The sequence below is a fragment of the Anastrepha ludens genome, chromosome X, assembly GCF_028408465.1.
Source record: "Anastrepha ludens isolate Willacy chromosome X, idAnaLude1.1, whole genome shotgun sequence".
NCBI lineage: Eukaryota > Metazoa > Arthropoda > Insecta > Diptera > Tephritidae > Anastrepha > Anastrepha ludens.
The window spans coordinates 19,095,763-19,119,297 of record NC_071503.1 but is presented as its reverse complement, the minus strand read 5'-3'; the positions used below and the strand labels follow the sequence as shown (position 1 = coordinate 19,119,297).

Below are 23,535 nucleotides of genomic sequence, written 5' to 3'. Positions count from 1 at the left end.
AGGGACTGTAGAGAAATCTCTGGAGGGAAAATAATGCACTTTGACAGCCTTTATAGACATAGAGTGCGCCTTTAATAATATTACGGCGGAGTCAATTGTCACGGCTCTAAATAGGCTAGGGGTGGAAGGACCTATCTACCTCTGGATCTCGTCCCTGCTTGGTGGTAGGGAAATAAATGCTGTGGCAGGAGCGGCTAGAATCACCAGATTCGTACATAGGGGCACACCGCAGGGCGGCGTCCTCTCGCCTCTCCTTTGGCTAGTAGCTGTAGATGAAGCCTTAACTCGCTTAAACAGGGATGGGGTAAAAGTGGTAGCATATGCCGATGACTTGGTCCTGATGGTCTCAGGTCCCTTCCCATCAGTAATGGCAGAAATTTTGGAAGGTGCTCTGGCTACAATCAGCAGATGGGCCGCCAGTAGCGGTCTCAGAGTCAACTCCGACAAAACGGAGTTGATACTATTCACCAGAAAATACAAGCCTCCACCTTTTAAGCTTCCTAGACTTAACAACCACTGTCTTACACTTTCATCGGAAGTCAAGTATCTTGGTGTAATACTTGACCCCAAGCTCCAATGTAAGCTGCACATAGAAAATTGAGTTAAGAAGGCCAATATAGCCTTCTGTAAATCTGTGTTCGGCAAAAAATTGGGTCTCAAGCCACGTGTCGTACTTTGGATGTACAACTTAGTGGTTCTGCCAATTTTGACTTACGGTTTGGAGACAACTTCCTGTAGGACATAGCAGCATCTTGAAGCAGATCTCCCCCTCCTTCTCTGATATTCGCACCGACCTCTCCATCCGCAAACTGTGCTTTGAGGGTTGTGCTAGGGCTATCTTTCCGAGCAGGCCAGATTGGAAAGAGGGGAGACTTGGTGCGGATATAGATGCCTCTGTTTTCACTGACGGATCCAAAATGGAGTCTGGAGTGGGAGCGGGGGTCTACTCTGAATCAGCCAGCATTTCGGTGTCCTATAAACTGCCGGAGACAAACAGCGTCTTTCAAGCAGAGGTCTTCGCGATCCTGCAGGCATGCAAAATGCTTCGGGATCGCTGTTGGGAGGCAGACATTAATATTTTTTCCGATAGCCAAGCTGCAATCAAGGCACTGTCGTTGCCGTATTGGAGCTCTCTTCTCGTGAACTCCTGTAAGGAGGAACTTAAACGCCTCGAACGTGCAGGAAACATTTCCCTCATCTGGGTTCCTGGGCACAGGAATATAGAGGAAAATGAAATTGCCGATGAGCTTGCCAGGAAGGGGGCGGCAGAACCGGATCCAGCTGCCCCCTTCTCAGACATCGGTATCCCCTTGACCGTCGTTAAAGGGAAACTACACAACTTCTTTCTAAGAAAAGCGCAAGACAGATCGAGGTCTGTCTCATCTTGTGCCATTTCAAAAGCACTATGGCCTCAATACGATATAAACAGAACGCTTAAGGTGATGGGAACCCCCCGCCATTCAATTTCCAAACTCATTGCGGTGATCACTGGTCACTGGGTGATCGGCACTCATGTGGAGAAGCTTGGAATTCCGTACAACCCCATTGCAGAAGCTGTGGGGATCCTGCAGAGAAAGAGACTGTGGAACACTTTCTCTGCAAATGTCCGGCTCTGGCGGGCGCTTGAGATTCCTCAGCGTCCCCTTTGGGGATGATTTTATGAAATTCTCCAGCCTAGATCCCTTTTCTCTCCTCCGCTACATCAACAGCACTGGATGGCTGTAGACGGTTTTATCTCCTCCCTTAATCCTTTCACAGGTAGTGGTCCACATTATGGTATCAAAACGGCACGTAAGTGCTACTTTTAGTGTACCTGGGGTACTCTTGCCATCTTACCTACCTACCTGCCTAGCTTTCACACCACATTTCATACAGCACTCACTCCTGTCTTCAGAACTTGTACATTTAGTTGCAGTATGTACGTATTCTAGGCATCTATAACACTTCGTGAGGTTCAATTTTTCACGAATTCTGCAGACAACCCAACCAACCTTAATCATTTCTGCGCTCAATAAGTACCCTGCTTCTAGCGCTGGCAGGCTTATAGCGGTCGTTTGGGTACCTTCATATGCCGGTCTTAAATTTTTAATTGAGCTTTCGCAGAAGTTACTTAGTTCCTTGACTTGTGACCGGATGGCATCGACTATATTATCCTTCGTAGTTATTTCGTCAAGGTCCCGTATTTCTAGTGACAGCTCATGTGTTAGAGCTCTTATTTCCGCCCAGTAACCTAGCAATCTCTTCTTTACAATCTCGGGCACGCCCTGTCTGTGCTGTTATAAGTTGCAGCAGTATCTCTTCTTTGGCTGTCTTTCTGATTCTGGACACGTTTTCACTAAGCTGCTGGAGACCATCATTTTTTTTGACCGCCTTCACCGTATCGCGCCGTTTTTTTATGTTAGTTCGAATTTTTTTTTAATCGGCCTTCGAAGTTCGAAATCGGAGCAAAATTGTTTATATGGTTTTTTGGCTATAACTCGTCGACTAATTGATATTTTTTCAATCTGTAAAAGCCAAATTATTGCCAGAGACCTGTGCAACAATTACAATTTTTGAAAAAATTGATTTTGAAAATTTTTGTGGTACTTTTGAAACAATATACTGAAAATCGGCATTTGACTGCAAACTTCGAAGGCCGATTAAAAAAAAATTCGAACTAACATAAAAAAACGGCGCGATACGGGTCTTCTAATTTCGCCTCTATTTTCACTCGCCACTCTCAGAATGGACCTAATTTTTGCTAACCTGAATTTGTTCCACAGTGTTATTAGTAGACGTATGTATATGCATGTAAATAAAATACAATTTTTTTATATTATTGACATTTCTCTTTATTATGATAATATTGGTATGGCCCAATTACGTATGGAACAAAGTATCGGCCAAATGGCCGCCGCCTCCATCCGATGGTCCAAATTTTCGATGACGCTGATGAAACCTTTAGTTCTTGAATTTTTGCTGGCTTATCGACGTACACCTTTTATTTCAAATAACCCCAAAGAAAGAAGTCCAACGGTGTCAAATCACATGATCTTGGCGGCCAATTGACATCGCCAAGACGTGAAATTATTCGGTCATTAAATTTTTCGCGCAAAAGAGTCATTGTTTTGTTAGCTGTGTGACAAGTGGCACCGTCCTGTTGAAACCACATATCGTCGACATCCATATCTTCCAATACGGGCCATAAAAAGTTCGTTATCATCTCATAATAGCGAACACTATTCACAGTAACTGCCTGACCGGCCTCATTTTGGAAAAAATACGACCCAATAATGCCGCCTTCCCATAAACCGCACCAAACAGTCACTCTTTGTGGGTCCATTGGTTTTTCGGCAATCACTCTTGGATTATCATTCGCCCAAATGCGGCAATTCTGCTTATTGACTCCACTGAGGTAAAAATGTGCCTCATCACTGAAAATGATTTTCTTCACGAAGTGCTCGATATGCATTTGGATTTGAACGCCCGTTTTCATAATAAGCCTGAATAGCTTTAACGCATTGCTCGAGTATGTATCTTTCCATCGTTCAAATTGAGTTAGTCTGAAATTCAAAAATCTTAAATGAAATGCAGAAAAAACTGGACGTTAAGGTGTGGCTTTGAAATTTAACCACTCTTTACATATAACCGTATACAATGGGCAATCACTTTATTCACATGGCGCTGAGCAGTTTCAAAACCAAATGATAAGTTCGAGCTCATATTTCTATGAGCAAAGTACTTTTATTCAAATATTTCTCAACGATGCCAGTTTTTCCCAACGATGACAAAAATTTACTTCTAAGATTGAAGAAAACATTAAAATAGTCAAACTGGAATAATACATAGGTATATACAGAAATATTTGCCAATATTTGGTAAATCGTGAATTTTTATCATATCGAATGTTCGCGGCTCCGTATATATGTTTGCCCCCATACATATGTAAGTATGTCTTCTAAACAGTCGCACTTGCTGTGCGTCTAGTGCCCGCATGAGCGTACAGGGAAATGCTGAATGCAGCAACAAGTAGCTAGTAAAAAAGTTCTGTCCAAGCCATTTCGATGCTAGAAGAAAATTTCAAAACAATTATTTAATGTTCTCTGATAGTAGGTAAATAATTAATTAGTAAGTTACTTTGCGTATGTAGTTCTCCAATTAATAAAATGTGCACAAAAACATATGCATATATCCGCAAAGTTAGAAACTTACTCTGAAACAAGAGTGCGGCTTATTTGGACGTAACTTTACATACATTCAGCCTTCGGATAAAGTCTAAAGCAGAGAATCTTAATAGAGTGAGAAGGCGCAAATGTAAAACGAACTTTTTTTTGAGTTCAGAATTGAAGATTCGTTGTAAGGGATTTCAGATTTTTACTTTCCACACTAGTAGAGGATTTCAGATATTTACCACGCTTGTAGAGGATTTTAGATTTTTTACTGTTTTCACAACTCTAGTAGTGGAAGGAGATTTCAGCACACTAGTAAGAGATTTCGTCGTATTTCATGCTCACAGCGACGCGAATGAATTTGCGATTGAGAAAGCCCCGCAAGCAGTTGATTTGTGGCGCAGTCGACGGGATGATTCGAATGGTTTTTATGGCGCGTATTTAATTCAGGTTGAATTCCTGAAGAGCCATATTTTTTTCCTTTCATTATTTCTATTTTACGATTCAAACCAGCAAAGTTTGGCACATTTTTTAGTTTATTTTAATTATAATTGCTTTAAAATAGTGTTTTAGCTTTTTTCGTATTTGATATTTAGAAATATCTTTTCGGTATAAAATAGTTCATACTGGATACTGATTTTTATATAAATCAATCAAAAAGGAAATATGTACATATAAACATGCAGATATTTGAGGTCTTTAGTCAAATCTAAACTATATTGATGAGAAACTACAATATCCGTCCAGAAAGCCAAAGGCGCATACACACATACAAGCTTTCAACGAACGCAGTGAAAAGATGGGATATGTACAAACGTACATGTACATATCTATGTGCATACTCGTATAAACCATATGCGGTTTTGGGCACAGAAAAATGTGATTCGCTGGCAAGGAATCTAAAACGCATTCAAAGGCACAGCATTGTACCAAAAATTGACACACAGCTGCGGCTGTCGCGCAGTGAAAAGACATATTTACATACATATATGGGTGCATACATATGTACGAGCCGCGACCATTTGACATAACAAAAATTCGAGATCTAGCAAATATTGGCAAATAATTCTACGCAGAATATCCCGATATTGACTATTTTCGTATGGTCGAAAATTTGCATATGGGCGGCTCGTTTTATGAATGAAAGTATTTTGGTCCTAGAAATGTGAGCACAAACTTATGAATGAATTTACTTTTGTTGTGATATACAGTGGCCAACAGAAGTCTACATACACCATTCCCTTTCGTTGTTTACGAAGTACAAACACTTTGCTTAAAAATGTGTTTATGCAATTTCATTTGAAATCTTTTTGTAATCGACTTAACCAAAACAAATCCATTCTTTAAACTGAAACACCACAGTTATGCTAAAAAACTCAAAAACAGCGATGACAAAAGTGTATATATAGAACCGGTTTCCTAGCTTGTACTCTCATATCCGATGTTGTGATAACGGTAAAATACCGTTTGTCTATTTCTTTCCTTTTCTTATGTTTGTTGCTTTGCTAATATTGATTTTAGTTGCAATTTGAATACTTAAGCATCTACAATGGCTCCTCGAAAATAAATATCAGTTGACGTTAGAAATTTAGTTATTCAGCACAGGAAAGAAAAAAATCATATGGCGAAATTTCAAAAATCTTAAACTTAATTCGTGCAACAGTCCAGACCATTGTAAAAAAAATCATGTGGCGAAATTTGAAAATCTTAAACTTAATTCGTGCAACAGTTCAGACCATTGTAAAAAACTTTAAAAATAGTGGTTCCACCGAAAATAAGCAGTGGCCGCCCGAGCAAACTATCTCGCAGAGACGTCAGCTTGATTCTAAAATAAGTGGACTAAAATCCAAAAGTTTCTGCTCCGAAATTGGCCGAGGATATAGCAAGCTCATCCAACAAGTGTGTTCATCAAATAACAGTTCAAAGAGCTCTGAACAAAAACGGGTTTCACAGTAGAACACCACGAAAAAAGCCTCTTATTTCTGAAAAATCCCGTAAACTTCGCTTGGAGTTCGCCAAAGTACACAGGGAAAAGGGGATGGATTTTTGGCAAAACGTTTTGGTAGCGATGGAAGAGCAAAAGTGTGGTGGCGGCAATGTAATGGTTTGGGGAGCTGTTGCTGCATCTGCAGTTAGAAGATTAGTATTTATTGCATGTCATATGGCGGCCGCCGTAGCCGAATGGGTTGGTGCATGATTACCATTCGGAATTCACAGATAGAACGTTGGTTCCAATCTCGGTGAAAGCAAAATTAATAAAAAACATTTTTCTAATAACGCTCGCCCCTCGGCAGGCAATGGCAAACCTCCGAGTATATTTCTGCCATGAAAAAGCTCTTCATAAAAATATCTGCCGTTCGGAGTCGGCTTGAAACTGTATGTCCTCCATTTGTGGAACAACATCAACACGCACGCCACAAATAGGAGGAGGAGCTCGGCCAGACACCCAAAAAGGGTGTACGCGCCAATTATCTTAATATATATAAATTACATGTCACGTTGATTGTCCGCGATGGACTCCTACACTACTTAACCGATTTTAATCAAATTTGCACAATGTGTGCAGTTTGATCCAACTTGAAAGATAGGATGGCGTTTATCTTTATTTATAGTCGCAATATTATTTTATTGCAAAATATTTGTTTATTATTTAATAGTCACAATTATCTGTTAGCTCTAAACGATGCTAACAGATGGCGGCATCTGTTGACTGGATTGAGTAAGTATTTAATTATCTGCTAGCTCTAAACGATTCTAACAGATGGCGGTATCTGTTGACTGGATTGAGTAAGTATTTAATAGATGGCGCCGTGTTAAAAATTCCAACGTTTCACATAAGCTACAATTCAATTCTATTTCGTAGTGAACGCAATCAGTGAAATTCCGTTGTTCTTACTTTTTCAATTTCTGGTGTTAGCATAGCCGGCCACGTGTTGTTTAGACTGAAGTATACATTAAATTCATATAATAGTAAAAATAATACAGTGGAATTATTATTGCTTTTCTATGGTTAGTGCTTCAATGTTCAAAAATCTTTACTTAAATTATATACGTGTATAGTTATACGAGTATTATTATATTTGATATGAATCAAATCACACTGTATGTATGTATGTCCTGAGGTACTAAGGCTCCAGGATCTGAATGAATCTGGTTATCTATCTATCTATTATCGGCTTGCTTCTCATATGATTGATTTGTTATATTGTTAATGGTAAATCGATTGACAAAAATTTATTCACGATTCCGCAGATAATTTAACGGAGATTTATAATAACAGTGCCTTCTCGAAAAGTTAATTGATATATATATATATAAAATTCGTACAAAGCTCCTCAAACTTTTTCAATAATTTTATTTTTTATTATTTTTATTCAACCTCTATTGAAAATTATTTTACACTCCTCATTTCAATGTGCTATAATAGCACGGTTTTTAGTTTTTTTTCTTTTTTGATATTTGAATATTTTAATTATTATTTGGAGTCTAATGCCACCTAAAAAAGTCTAACCTCAACAACGCGCTGAGCAGAGAAGCACGACGCAAACGTGCTGAAAGAGCTCATCAATCGGCAGCACAAATCGCAACAAGAAATGCAGCTCAAAAAATCAGGACAGCAGAGGGTCGTGCACAAGAATCTCAAGAACAGCATAACAAACGTCAGCGACACACTATTACAAGAACAAGAGCGGCACTAGAACCGCTCATTAACACGTGCATCATTTGTTCGTCTTGCTTTCGAATGTGCACCAGATATTAACTACTCTGCGCATTCAAAAATTGCTATCGGTGCGATGGATAAAGTATGTCAATATTGTCAGGCAATGAAATTTAAGAATGAATCACCCGGCATGTGCTATTCTATTTGTGTTAACTAATGACAGGTTAACCAAAAATATTGTACACCGATTAGTGCTAAATTAAATTGAATTCAAAGTATTTATAATTCAAAATAATAACAACTATCGATAAAGATTTGCCCTACCTACCTCATTTATAAGTTTAAGTATTACGAGTTACTTACTAACAACATTGTAATATACTTATTTGTTACTAACTTGAATACAAAAAATAAAAAAATTTTTAATTATTTCTTTTGCATTGATTTTTGCTCAATATCAATCGTGGTAGAAAATCAATCATGGGGGTTGCCATGTTTTTTTACAAATGGCATCTGTGTAAAAAAGCATGGTGGTACCCATGACTGGTGTTCTCCTACCGTTTGCCTTGAATAGTTTACTACTATGTAATATAACAAAAACATTAGCCACTGCAACGCGTGGTCGGGTCTGCTAGTATATATAGGGTTTTTCAGTAAGAGCGCTTCAACTTTTGAACTTTTTTGAATAAAACACAAACGGTTTGACTTTTTTAACTAATTTTTGTTTTATTATCGAGTTTGAACATATACATTTAAGTATGAAATTCGATTTCTTTTGCATGACGCGTGCACGTTTTACGAAGTCCAATCGTTGAACCCAATTTTCGACCACTATTTTGCATAAATCGGCCGAAATTCCAGCAATTTCGCGTTCAATATTGGCTCTGAGCTCACAAATTGTCGCCGGCTTCTTACTGTAGACCAAAGACTTCACATAACCCCAAAACGGGACGGCTTGTTAAATGGACCGTAAAATGGCCGTAATGCTCTTAAAGTAGCAGCAACAGAACGATTATTTTCATAAAAAATTTGCACGATTTGCAGTCGTTGCTCAAGTGTGTAGCGTTCCATGATGAAATGTATACTAATGAAGTTTACAAATGACAAGCGAAAAATAAAAAATATTGCGTCGTTCGCCCTCCCTATCGGAAAAAAGTTGAAGCGCACCTATTGAATAACCCTATATATATAATATGGATCGTTATAAATACAAATCACTATTGGAAGTTAATATGAAATTTTCGGTGGATGATTTGGAGCTTAGTCCAGATTGGGTCTTTCAACAGGATAACGATCCAAAGCACACAGCACACATTGTGAAGGATTGGCTGCTTTAACATGTTCTAAGGCAATTAAATACACCACCGCAAAGCCCAGATTTGAATATTATTGAATATGTCTGGGAAATTTTAGATGGAAAAATTAGAAAAAAAGAGGTTGTCTCTAAAGTTGGTTTACTAATGATAGTTTAACGTGACAAAGTCATAAGAAAATACTGATGGAATGGTTGCATTTTTCAAAAGAAAATTTAATTTTATTTGTTTGATAGATATTTTGTATGGATATAGAGAAGGAGGAAAATTGAATCGCAATGGAATTGATCAAGTTACATTTACACAAACGTGAAAAATTACGAAGCATTTATCAAATTCATAAAAGATATGTTCAATTTCGATTGTGCATCAGACGTTAATAAGTCAACAACATTAAGAGGCTCCATCATGATTTGAAACATGCAAATACATATATGTGAATTTATATATATATGCGCATATACATATATTATATATACATATATGCTGACTCAAGTAGGAGAGAGCCAGATGTCGAACGTTGCCAAACGCGTGGGTCTCTTTGTCGTTCATTATACTAAGTTTCCACCGCAGCCGGAGTTTGGGTTCTCTGCCGCTATCGTGTTCTTAGCGCAAACACGAAACAAAACACCTGTCAAATCCCATACAAAATTAAAACACAACTCCATACCTAAACCTACTTTTCAAAGCGTGTTTTGTTGGGTTTGCGTCTAATTTAATTATTAAGTGGTGGCAATGTTGCTCATTTTCCTCATTTATTATTGCATTCTTATCGAAATATGGCAACAATGATTGCAATTTGTCAATATGACATTTGATTGACGTTTAATATTTTTCTTGTGGTAATCGTTAAGTGGTGCGCGCAAAATATAAAATAAGTCAAATAAGCCAAATAAATCTACAATCTTTCCTCAGGAATACTGAATCAACTCGTTGCGGATAGTATAACAGGTATTTCTTTTATTTATATATGTAATTTTATTTGTATTTACATCTAATTTCATTAATATAATATTAAGCTGGCCAAATAAGTCTACAATCTTTCCTCAGGAATACTGAATCAACTCGTTGCGGATAGTATAACAGGTATTTCTTTTCTTTATATATGTAATTTTATTTGTATTTACATCTAATTTCATTAATATAATATTAAGCTGGCCAAATAAGTCTACAATCTTTCCTCAGGAATACTGAATCAACTCGTTGCGGATAGTATAACAGGTATTTCTTTTCTTTATATATGTAATTTTATTTGTATTTACATCTAATTTCATTAATATGATATTAAGCTGGCCAAATAAGTCTACAATCTTTCCTCAGGAATACTGAATCAACTCGTTGCGGATAGTATAACAGGTATTTCTTTTATTTATATATGTAATTTTATTTGTATTTACATCTAATTTCATTAATATAATATTAAGCTGGCCAAATAAGTCTACAATCTTTCCTCAGGAATACTGAATCAACTCGTTGTAATGGAAAACATTAAAAAATGTAAAACAATTTGACTTCCTTCCGCGGACGAAGCATTCCTTGATATATGGGGTGATAAGGCAGCTGAATTGCGAGGGCCACGCAAGAACTCGCACATATATGCGGAGATGGCTCAGTCGCTGGGAGTGCTTGGGCATGAGGTCCGTCCAGTTGACGTGAAATATAAAATCCACAATTTCACAATGAAATATAGGTAAGGCATATAATATATTATTTCATTAAAGTAATTTTGTTACAGCCTCAAAATTTCCTTTGCAGAAAATGCAAAGCAGAGCAGGGGACAGGATGTTCTCCTGTTTCTTGGAAGCACTATCGGAGGGTGCACCAAATAATAGGAAGGGATAGGGTGAATAATGTTGATGCGGTCGTTGTCGATAGTATAACAGGTATTTGTTTTATTTATATATGTAATTTTATTTGTATTTACATCTAATTGTATAATGCTAATTTCTATTTATATATGTAGGCATGCCTGATTCGGTTGCTTCGCCAGCTCCATCAAATTCGCCGATATCACCTTCATGCTCCTCATTTTCAGCTGCTCCGTCTGCTTCGTTTACATTTTCGCCACCATCGTCTCCAGCACTGCACGAAGCTTCCGCACCTGCAGCAAAAACAAAAAATGCGAAAATATATGAATTAAACGAAACAATAAAATCTTGTATGACAGAAAACAATAAATTAACTGCAGAACTAATTGAAATCGAAAAAAAAAAGGTTGCTGCTATTGAGGTATTGACAAAAAGTGTGGTTAGTTTCTTAGAGAGAAACTAATTAACTAAAATATTGTTATTTAATTTATATTTAAGTTTTAATGAATTGTGCCTTTTTCCAAAATGAATAAAATGTTATTTTATAAAACTATGTATTACAAATTTTATTGTTCTGGTGAAAAGTTGTTTTTCAGATTTAAACCAATTGGACTCTTTGTAGGTCGAAATATTTAAATAAATATTTGGTTTGAAGATAAAATTGTTTAAACCAAATAACCTTTTTAACCAATAAATTATGGTTAATTTAATAAAACATACGGGAGAATCTACATGAAAGAAGTTATATTACTCACTGAAATATTCCTTTAACGCATTTCTTATCGATTCTCCTTCAGATCGGTCAACTGCATTGGTGCCGTATTGAATATTGCGCCTGGAATCGCGATGCATTTCCACTAGCCAATTTTCCAAAATTAAATCCTTCTCAGCAATCAAAAAATTATGTAAAACACATGCACATGAAATAACTGTGTTTACATTTTTGATGTGGTTATCCACGCCTTTTCCAATTCTCCTAAATCTAAAATAGAACCTGTATTACCAATTTTTAAAAATATTAGAATCTCTAAGTTGTATTTACCAAAATGGCCAAAAGCATTTTCCACAACACGCCGGCACTTAGACAATCTATAGTTGAATTTTTTTTGTTCGGGTGTATTGGTCACACTATGCGGATATGGCTTCATTAAATGCTGAGAGAGACGAAAAGCAGAGTCCCCTATAATATGGACTGGTATTTTTGTGGATCCATACAGCAAGCTCAATTCATCAAGAAGTGCACAACTTTGCAACTCGCGCTTTAGCGATGATTTTTCAAAAATTCCGGAGTCGTTGCATCTTCCAGGACTGCCGCAATGTATATAAACAAATCTATATTTTGCGTCTACCAAAGCCAATAGTACTACGGAATACCACCCTTTGTAGTTGTAGTAATCAATGGCTTCTTCCTTTCTTGGATGAATTTCAATATGACATCCATCTGTATAATAAAGATGCTTTTGATTAAACGTTATTTTTATCGCATTACTTATAAACCTACCTATTGCTCCAATACATTGTGGATAGCCCATTGCATTAAAATCTGCGACTCCATTCTCAATTTGCGCCCTTGTCAGTGGAAAATTTTTCAAATATATTGGAGCCAAAGATGTCCCAACTTCATTGCAAAACTCGATGAGTATTTTGCAAGCAGTTGCTTTGCCTACTCCAAACAAATGTCCAATTGATCTGTATTCACTAGAAGATCCTAGTGCATACAGAGCAATTGCCACGCGCTTTTTTAGTGAAATCGGGTTTCGATAGTTCGTTTTTCTTTTGGCTATTTTTTCAAGTTTGCTGCACAATTTTTCAAAGCAGGATCTTTCCATTCGGAAATTATCTTTGAAAAACTTGTCCCCATTACTCTGGCAGTCTACTTCCCAAAAGGTACTGGAATGTTCCTAAAATATACATGTACATTATACACAAATAATGTATCATAAATCTGTTTACCATACCAAAGACCATACACTTTGCGAACGCATTAAATTGGCAGCAACGCTTAAAATTATTTTATTTTCCCTTAATCTTTTTTTTAAATAATATGTGACCAACTCACTATCAATTATTTTAAAATAAAATGATAAAATCAACATAACAAATTGAATTTTATGCACCATTTTATAATTTTATCAATTTTTATAATTCTTATTTCACAATGTCAACAAAAGACAGTTCAAACACAGTTTCTCCCAAACTTTCGGTGGAAACAGTTGACAGTTCTCCCAAACACAACTCCTGCAAACACGGTGTTTGCTTTTGGTGGAAACGTATATTAATATTAGGCGCTCTCGCTTGCAGTTCAAGCAAGGTAACGCCGCATGAGCAAGATAACGCCGCATTTTTTGATGCGTGCAGCCGGCTACATCGGATTATAAGACGTTCTCACGTCAAAATCCGATTTAAAGCGCTTCAGTACTCAAAGAACGACTAATAGAAGCTTTGAACAATATAACTTCTGCAGAGTTAACAAATTTAGTCACCTCAATGCCACGACGGCTTCAAGCTGTAATTGATGCTAATGGTGGACCAACTAAATACTAAGAAGCAATATTACTTAGAGTTAAGTGAAGTTTTTCACACTGGCGTAAGATATTTCTGTACTGTATGTAGACTTTTGGCGGCCGCCGTAGCCGAATGGGTTGGTGCGTGATTACCATTCGGAATTCACAGAGAGGTCGTTGGTTCGAATCTCGGTGAAAGCAAAATTAATAAAAACATTTTTCTAATAGCGGTCGCCCCTCGGCAGGCAATGGCAAGCCTCCGAGTGTATTTCTGCCATGAAGAAGCTCCTCATAAAAATATCTGCCGTTCGGAGTCGGCTTAAAACTGTGTAGGTCCCTCCATTTGTGGAACAACATCAAGACGCACACCAGAAATAGGAGGAAGAGCTCGGCCGAACACCTAACAGAAGTGTACGCGCCAATTATTTATTTTTTTTTTATGTAGACTTTTGTCAACGTCGGTTTCAGGTGTTTTTGCCATAGCTTTGCTATTTTATGTTAATGTATGGATTTTTTAAGTTTATAATGATTAGAAAAAGCTTTCAAATAAAACTGTGTAAACACATTTTTCAGAAAAGTTTTTGAAATTTCAATCCAGTGTAAATCGGGGGTGTATGTAGACTTTTGTCGGTCACTGTACAATATTTGACACTGCTCAGCACGTCGCGACTAAAAGTATCTTGGCCGCCGTGACTGCGTATACGAATGTATTTAACATTTTAGTTTTGGGCCACATACATACGTATGTTGAGGCATGAATTCGAAATTTTTTCAATCAAGAGGACACCTCAAACTTCAATTGAGCTGAATGCCCAGTAGCTAAAATGAGTTGGTTTTGAATAATGAATTTTTGATTAAAACACCTGTTTCGCCCTTTTTGTTTTTTTTGAAAAATAAAAAATTTTGAACTCCTTTTTTGCAATTGTTTCTACATGAAGTCGCTCGTGTCAGTAATGGCGATAATTTTGAACTCAAAATCATTAAAATCGGCTAATTTTTGACTAAGTTATGATTGTACCTATTTGCAGTCACAAATAAAATAAAGGTTTAAAATAAACAAACACTTATTTTATGTTGTATTTCAATTTATAGTTTGTATATTCGACGGCTTATTACATATGTATGTATATACAGTTTGACAAGAATATCTTTGCAAAGTGAAGAAAAATTTAAAATTTTAGCTTTGATCGAGAACTCCAACAGCAATTAAAAAAGCAAATAAAAAATTTATACACACATTCCATCACTGTACTTGTCTACGACTATTAGGCGCCAACAGTTTTAAATAAACACACACATAACAAAAACAACAACAACAAAAGATGTTTACTCTATTTAAAAAGTGTCAAAAAAATCTTAGCATAACTGATGAAAACAAGAAAAAATCCAGGCCTTTGGGGTTAATATTTGGTATGCCCTCCTTGGGCCCCAATTACCGCTTGAAGACGATTCCTCATTGATTTAATTAGTTTCGGAATATCATTTTTCAATGGTATTTTTTCCCACTTTTCTCTGATGAATCTTATTAATTCAGTATTATTAGTTGGTGATCTTTTTCCTACTTTTTTTTTAAATGAACCCACAAATTTTCGGTTGGGTTAATGTCGGGACTTTGGGCGGGAGTATCAATAACTTTGGTGCAGTTGTAGAGTAACCAGGTCCTGCAAAAATAATATTTATGTTTGGGATCATTATCTCGATAGTATTTGTATTTAAATTGGTTCGAATTTTCCGGGCCAACAAAGCCGAATTTTCTAATACTGGTAGTCAATTCGTTTTTTAAAATATCAAGATATACTTCCTTGGCCATTATTTTGTCCAAAATTTTGTTTTCGCCCACTCTTTTTGTTGATATACAACCCCAAACCATTACTGACAGTTTTCCAAACTTTACGGTAGGGATAATATATTTGTTTTGCAGTGCTGTGAGAGGCTTACGCCAAACTCTCGGTGGTCCATCATGGTAGTAGAGCATTATTTTTGTCTCATCTGAGAAAATAACGTCATCCCAAAACTCTGTGGGAAGTGATATGTGCTCGGTAGCAAATCGCATTCTTTAATCAGCGTTTTGTACTGATAACAGGGGTTTTTTCCTAACCACTCTTGAAGAATATTTGTGTTTTTGCCAAAAAAACCCAAATGAATGAAATTCGCAGAAAATAACTGAATTTTTTGTTGTTTTAATCAGTTATGCAAAGATTTTTTTGACAATTTTTAAATAGAATAAACATCTTTTTTGTTGTTGTTTTTGTATTGTGTGTGTTTATTTAATAACTGTTGGCGCCTAATAGTCGTAGACAAGTACAGTAATGGAATGTGTGTATAAATTTTTTGTTTGCTTTTTTATTTGTTGTTGGAATTCTCGATCAAAGCTAAAATTTTAAATTTTTCTTCACTATGCAAAGATATTCTTGACAAACTGTATGTATAGTGGTCACACAATTTATTCGTACACTCTGCGTAGTACGTAAACAAATTTAGCTTTGCGCAAAACATTTGCTGTGACAATATATTTCTTTTGGGTCACTGTAAGAATGTTACATTCGTTATGAATTGCCGGAAACAACACTCCCATTACACTTGTTCCACAGTGTTGTTTTTGGCTATAACTCGTCGACTAATTGATATTTTTTCAATCTGTAAAAGCCAAATTATTGCTAGAGACCTGTGCAACAATTACAATTTTTGAAAAAATTGATTTCGAAAATTTTGGTGGTACTTTTGAAACAATATACTGAAAATCGGCATTTGACTGCAAACGTCTTCTAATTTCGCCTCTATTTTCACCCGCCACTCTCAGAATGGACCTAATTTTTGCTAACCTGAATTTGTTCCACAGTGTTATTTGACTTTTTTACATTCAGTTTCATGTTCGGAAAATGAATTTTTAGTAAAAATAAACAAAATAAACTATGAAAAGAAGCTATTTTTCTTGTTGCGGTTACACTCAGTTTCATGTTCGGAAAATGAATTTTTAGTAAAAATAAGCAAAATAAACTATGAAAAGAAGCTATTTTTCTTGTTGCGGTTAAACTCACACCGAATAGTTCCAAAGAAAGCAGGCAGACGTAACAAAATGCTGCAAAACATTTATTCGTACACTTTCAGCTCATGATATTGTTGCTGCAAAAGTAACAGCAAAAATCGTTTGTGTTTTTACTAATATTGCTGAAAACGAAATAAGATTGGGTTTTCTTAGTTTTTATGGCCCTCCAAAAATTTGGCAAAGAGATATTACAGAACTGAATGAAAAAAATCTTATTCTTAGCGTTAAGCATGGAGGAGGAAATGCAATGGCTTGGGGGAGCACAGCTGCATTTTGAGTAGAAAATACATATGTAAAGGGTGGCGCAAAATTAACCATCAACTTTTTACTACAAAAAAAAATTATTTTGAATGACGGAAATCTTTATTTTGACCCTTACGTGCTCCATTGCTTGTCTGTTCGTATGCAGCAGCTGTCTAGCTCACAAGTGTCAAATATGATTGCCGTAGGACGATATTTGCAAATATTATAAATCTTTCCATAATTGATTAATTTTGCGCCACCTTTACATATGTATACCTACTTGTCTTCTCAAATACCTACAAAATAATTGTGTGCATACGTAACTACATTCATACATGATCGTTCATACACACATCCGTAAGCGGGCGAGCACAGCGCTGTTTTCTTGGTTCAGTGTACTTTTGTCTTCCGCCAGACGATATTCCGAATATTGTACTTACAAAAACAAAATACCTTCATGGCCGTTTTGCCACACGAATTCTAAAATGTTCTAAAACAAAAGAAAAGCACACGACACTCACTTCATGCCTCAACATCCCTATGACATCTAAAGCTCGAATTTTAAAATACAAAAACCAAATACATTAGTAGACGTAGTCACAGCGGCAATGATTCTTCTAGTCGCGACGCTCTGAACAGTATCAAATTTGCATATCACAACAAAAGCAAATTCATTAATAAGTTCGAGCTCTAAGAGGAAAGAACTTGCATTCGTAAAACGAACGCACTGGACCCGCTTGAGCCGCCCATATGCCAATTTTTCTCAACGATGACACAAATTTGCATCTAAAATTGAAGAAATCAAATCAAAATAGTCAATACTGGAATATTTCTTACAGAAATATTTGTCAATATTTGGTGAATATTGAATTTTTGTCATGTAGAGTGGCCGCGGTTCCGTATATATGTATGTACCCTTATATGTATGTATGTAAATATGTCTTCTAACTGCTCGATTGCCGGAGCTGCTGTGCGTATAGTAAGATACACAAAACAGCAACAAGTAACGGACATTTCGAAAGATAAGAGCGGAGTGGAACGATGCGAGCTTCACCAAATATGCATGCAGAGGTACTCCGCAAAGTGGGGTACTATCGCCGCTATTATGGTTACGTGTAGCAAATGAACTGCTCAAGAAACTTGATGGAGGGGCCCCAAAACTAGTGGCATATGCAGAGGACATAGCTATAGTAGTTACGAGAACAATTTAATACCAGTAAATTGCTGTGGAAGCACACTGTTGAGGAATGGATGAAAAAGGCCAGTAATGCGTTGCACGCATGTAAAAGAATGCTGGACGTTACTTGGGGTCTATCACCCTCTCTGATGCATTGGTGCCACACGGCAGTAGATAGACCGATATTGCTGCATGGGGCGACAAGAAAACTGACATACTTCATGCCACTGGAAAGGATTCAGCGACTCGCTGCTCTGGGCCTAACAGGTGCGATGAAAACCATTCCAACAGCGGCACTGGAAATGGTACTCAGCATGCCACCTATCGATCTTATGGCAGAAAACTTGGCAGCAAAATCCGCGAGGAGATTAGTGGCTGCTGGAGTATTCACCTGTAGAGCCTTCGGACACAGCTCAATAGGAAAGTGGAATTCAGGTTCCACAGACCTCGTACTTTAATTGGGAGAGAAGGTTTCGTACTACAATTGAAGAGGGATGGCACAAAAGCATGAAGCCTTTCAAGTCTATACAGACGGCTATAAAACTTTAAACGGAGTGGGAGCGGGCATTCACTGCTTAAACCTAGGAATAAGTAGCAGTATTTGATTTACCGGAATACTTGAATTGATGAAAAAAGTGTATGGCGATGATTGTGTATCTCGTGCCAGAGTTCATGATTGTTTTATACATTTCAGAAATGGTTGTGAGGACATAAATGACAATGAACATCGGGCCGCCCAAAATCAGTAATCACCTAAAACTCCTTAGAAATTATTCGTAAATTTATCAAAAATGAACAGAAATCATAGTTGAAATTCATGGAATTGGAGTTGAATAACTCCTAAGCATCGATTTATCGTATTGTAACTGATCATTTGGGCTTAAAAAGTATATGCACGTTTAATTTCACACAAGTTAAATGAGGACCAAAAATTGCTTAAAATTCAACATTCGAAAGACCTCATTATAGAGGCGAAAAAAGACGAAAACTTCCTTCACAACATTATAACTGGTGGTGAAACGTGGTGTTTCCAACATGAAAGTGAAACTAAGTGGAAGTGCCAAATGGAAGTCCCCGGACGAGCCACCACCAAAAAAATCGCGTTTGGAGAAGTCAAAAATCAAGTCGATGCTCATTTCTTTTTACGATTCCAAGAGAATTGTCCCCAAGGAATTCGTGCCAATGGGCCAAACCGTCATTGTGATTTTCTATTTGGGCGTTTTGAAGTGTTTGTTGCATCGCATTTGTCGAATTCGCCCTGAATACCGCGAAGGAGGACGCTGGCGCTTATTGCATGATAATGCACCATCTCATCGATCCACACATGTGACTGATTTGTTGACTAAAAATCGCATTTTACCCATCAATCACTCGCCGTATTTACCTGATATGTCTCCTTGTGACTTCCACCTATTCGGAAAATTGCATTAGGCCATGAAAGAAAAAAGTTTTGCATCCGTAGAGGCCATCCTAAAGGCTTGTTCCGACATCCTCACGGACATTCCGGTCAATGACCTGAAACACTCTTTCGACAAGCTTTGAGATTACACAAAATAGTGCATCGAGGGGTGTATTTTGAATAAATAAACTCGAAGTTATCAGAACAAAGCTTTTGTCGTTTCTATTTTAGCTCAGTCTTGTTTATTTTGGACTTCACCTTGTATATACTTAATATGTTTAGCGATGTTACAGATTTTAGAGTTGACGCTGGGTTCGCCAGGCCAAAGGGTTTTAGCCTTAATATCTCCAAAATTAAACATTCGTGAAGAAGTGTTGCACTGATGCTAATCTGGAGCAGAAAGGACAGGAAGCAGGAGAACCTCCAGTGAGTAAATGCTAATGCATTACGTTGGTGTGGCCAACCCTCAAGCGGGTAAAAATTCCCAATTGGTTACGGGTGGTATTACTGGGGTTTACTACCTTGCTGCGATCTGGGTGATACTTTTATACTTGTGAATGAAACTGCGCGATCAATCAATTCATAGCCAGTATGAATTATTTTTTACAAAAGAGAAATTTCTAATTTGAATTGTAAGAAAAAAAACGAGCGTGACACTTTAGAACTTAAAACTGAATTAAATACGCGCCATAAAAACCATCCGAATAATTCCATCGACTTTAGCTTCTGTGCAACAAATTAATTGCTTGCGCGGATTTCTCAACCGCAAATTCATTCGCTTCGCTGTGAGCATGAAATAAGTCGAATCCCTTACTACTGTGGTGAAAAATAATCTGAAACCCCCATGGTAAAAGCAGAAAACAATCTGAAATCCTCTACTAGTGTGGTAAGTAAAAATCTGAGATCCCTTACAACTTAGTACTGGGAAAAAAGTTATTTAACATTTGTGCCTTCTTATTCCATTAACATTTTTCGTTTTAACCTCGTACTCGTAGATACATATAACCGCTCACACTTGGCAGTCACTTTATTTATTATTTCAAGGCCATGCAATGTTTTGGGCATTTTAATTCCGCGAGAGAGAAAAAAGATATAACGTAGAGGGAAAGGAAGAGAGAGCTATATCTTATATATATCTTAGATACACTTTAGACTATTTTTCCTGAGTATTTCCTTGCGGTTGCAAATTTCCAGTGAGAAATAACACTGCCAACTTTTTGGCGCTGGTTTGTTGGTGCAAACTTGTAGGAAATATATTTTTGGTGCCTACCTTTTGGCGTTATATTTCTTTGGTGCCTACTGTTTGGAACATTTGTTGGTCCCACTTTTTTTGGCGCTTTTTTTTTTGGTTCCTAATTCTTGGCGCTTATTTCCGTTTCCTGGCTACTGAAAACTATAAGGTGTTATCCATTCTGGCGTGGGATTTATTGGTAATGCCTTGCGGTAATTTGTGCCATTGCTGCAGTCTTGGAATCGCTGCGTTTGGCGGGTGATAAACGCTCGGAGTAGTGCGCGTTGTTACCACGGTTTGTCTCCGTTTTTTGTAAATTTTGTCTATTTGTGTTCTCTGCAAATGTGTGAATTTATTTATATTCTTTCTCTCTCTTTCTCATTCTAACTCCCTCTTTCTTTGTCTGCCTTGAAAGTTTCACTTCTGTTATGTGTACTGAGCTACACGCACTTCTTTTCCTCTAAATGCGTATGTCGCCCAAAGCTGGCATTCTATGCCTAGCGACTCCAAGAACAAAATACATTCATAGACGCAGTGGCCATGATTCTAGGCGCCATGGCGGTGAACAGTGTCAACTATTGTAGAGCATAATAAAAACAAATTCATTGATAAGTTCGAGCTCATATTTCTAGAAGCAAAGTACCTTCATTCACAAAACGAGCCGCCCATATTCCAATTTTTCTCAACGATGACAAAAATTTACTTCTAAGGTTCAAGAAATCAAATCAAAATAGTCAATACTGGCATATTTCTTAAAGAAATATTTGCCAATATTTGGTGAATGGGGCCGTTCAAGTATTACGTAAGCACTATGGAAGGGTGGGGGGGTCTTTGTTTTGCTTATTTTGGATGACATGGGGGGTATGGGAGTCTAGATGATGATTACGTCATCAGTAGTTATTTAGTTATTTACATGAATGGCAACCCTCACATTATCTATGCTTGAAAACGAAACGCATTTTCGGGGATTCCCGCAAATATACACGCATACGCGATTCGGGGAATTACCGCGCGCTGTTCACTTGTCTAAATTTCTTCTGTTAGTGTATTGTTTTGTTCGGATACAACGCAACTCAACATTTGTGTTACCGTTGATTCCATTAGCCAAAGTTTAACGTTTAAATAAGATTTCGTTTCAAATAGACAAATCCAAGTTATACCAAACATTTTTTGAAAGTTTTAAAAAATCTCATACAAGTACGAAAGTACAAAATGTACAAAAGTTAGTTAACGAAGTGTGGCGAAATTATAAATTACAAGCAAAGTTTGACAAGGAACTAGATATCATTGTATCTAAGAGAATTGAAGAACAATTGCAAGTGGCGACTAAGAATAAATCCAATCTACTACATTTTTTTCCCAAGGTGAGTGACGAAATCATTTTAGGTACCTATGAGTACTAGAAATATTAAAAATGTATGCGAATTTTGCAATTTCCCTCTGGAGGAAGTTGATACACGTAAATGACGGGCTATGGCTTTAAATGCAGTTTTTATTGCATACTTTGTATTTACCTATGAAGCTTAATAAGAGAATAGAACAGAAACCAATAGAACCAACAGAACCAATAGAAAGTTTGTACTTTTCGTCAACGACTACCTGTAAGCCTACAGAAAAAACACAAATTATACAGCCAGCTTCAAATATTAAAAAACAGGAAGAAGAGAAATGTGAAAATAATGAAAAAGCAGATAAACAGAGAGCAAAACCTTCTCAGGAAGCTATGAAAAATAAGATTGCTCTACTCGAAAAAAATCTGAACGCTTTGTATTCTACCAGAGATACTATGCCAAGCCGTGCTGAAGTTGATAAACAGATCATTAAGTTACGTGAGGAAATAAAAACATCAAAACAGTCTTTAACCAGGAAGATTCAAAACGCAGTTGCCCAGAAGAAACACAGGGATGGTAAGAAAAGAAAGTTAGAAGATATTTGTCATGAAAATCCAGAAATAAAAAAAAGACTATCTCTGAGGGATTCAGTGGGTAAATAATTGTAATAAATCTGCTTACGTAATACTTGAACGGCCCCAATAGTGAATTTCTGTCATGTGAAATGGTTGCTGCTCCGTATATATGTTTGCACACATATATGTATATAAATACACATATGCCTTCTAAATGTACGCATGAGCGTACAGTAAGATGCAGAAAACAGCAACAAGTAGCTTGTAAAACAGTTATGTCCCGGATATTTCGATACTAGGAAATCATTTCGAAACAATTACACTGTGGAACACATTCAGGTTAGCAAAAATTAGGTCAATTCTGAGAGTGGCGGGTGAAAATAGAGGCGAAATTAGAAGACCCGTATCGCGCCGTTTTTTTATGTTAGTTCGAATTTTTTTTTAATCGGCCTTCGAAGTTTGCAGTCATATGCCGATTTTCAGTATATTGTTTCATAAGTACCACAAAAATTTTCGAAGTCAATTTTTTCAAAAATTGTAATTGTTGCACAGGTCTCTAGCAATAATTTGGCTTTTACAGATTGAAAAAATATCAATTAGTCGACGAGTTATAGCCAAAAAACCATATAAACAATTTTGCTCCGATTTCGAACTTCGAAGGCCGATTAAAAAAAATTCGAACTAACATAAAAAAACGGCGCGTTCGGGTCTTCTAATTTCGCCTCTATTTTCACCCGCCACTCTCAGAATGGACCTAATTTTTGCTAACCTGAATTTGTTGCACAGGGTTATGAGTCAAATTTCTGTTATGAATTCTATTAGCTAATTTATTAATTTTGTAATAATAATTTTCGATTGTTCCCTGCAATCTGCAAGTTTTTAAACCATCCATCAAGCCAAAATTTGTGGTTAAGATTTCTTTTAAAATAGGCAATGAAGTTACGTTAGGATGTCGATGAATAGCTTCTCTAGTTTTACCAATACATTTGTTTTTTATGTAACCAAATAGCACAATACTATTAGCTGAGTTGAATTCAGAAATTGTAGGCAAAATATTCTCAATTTGTTCTATAAAGTCTGGTAATTGGTTTGGATCATT

The 23,535-nt window shown here is 36.8% G+C and overlaps 1 protein-coding gene across 1 annotated transcript; it reads right to left on the bottom strand.

Annotated features, from left to right (window-relative positions):
• Positions 1 to 11,865: 11,865 nt before the first annotated feature.
• Positions 11,866 to 12,564, bottom strand: LOC128869805 (putative nuclease HARBI1). Its single transcript, XM_054112403.1, has 3 exons — positions 12,432 to 12,564; positions 11,973 to 12,371; positions 11,866 to 11,924 (listed from the first exon to the last, which is right to left on the bottom strand). The coding sequence occupies exons 1-3, from the start codon at positions 12,460 to 12,462 to the stop codon at positions 11,866 to 11,868; spliced, it is 489 nt and encodes a 162-aa protein (XP_053968378.1). The 5' UTR covers positions 12,463 to 12,564.
• Positions 12,565 to 23,535: the final 10,971 nt, after the last annotated feature.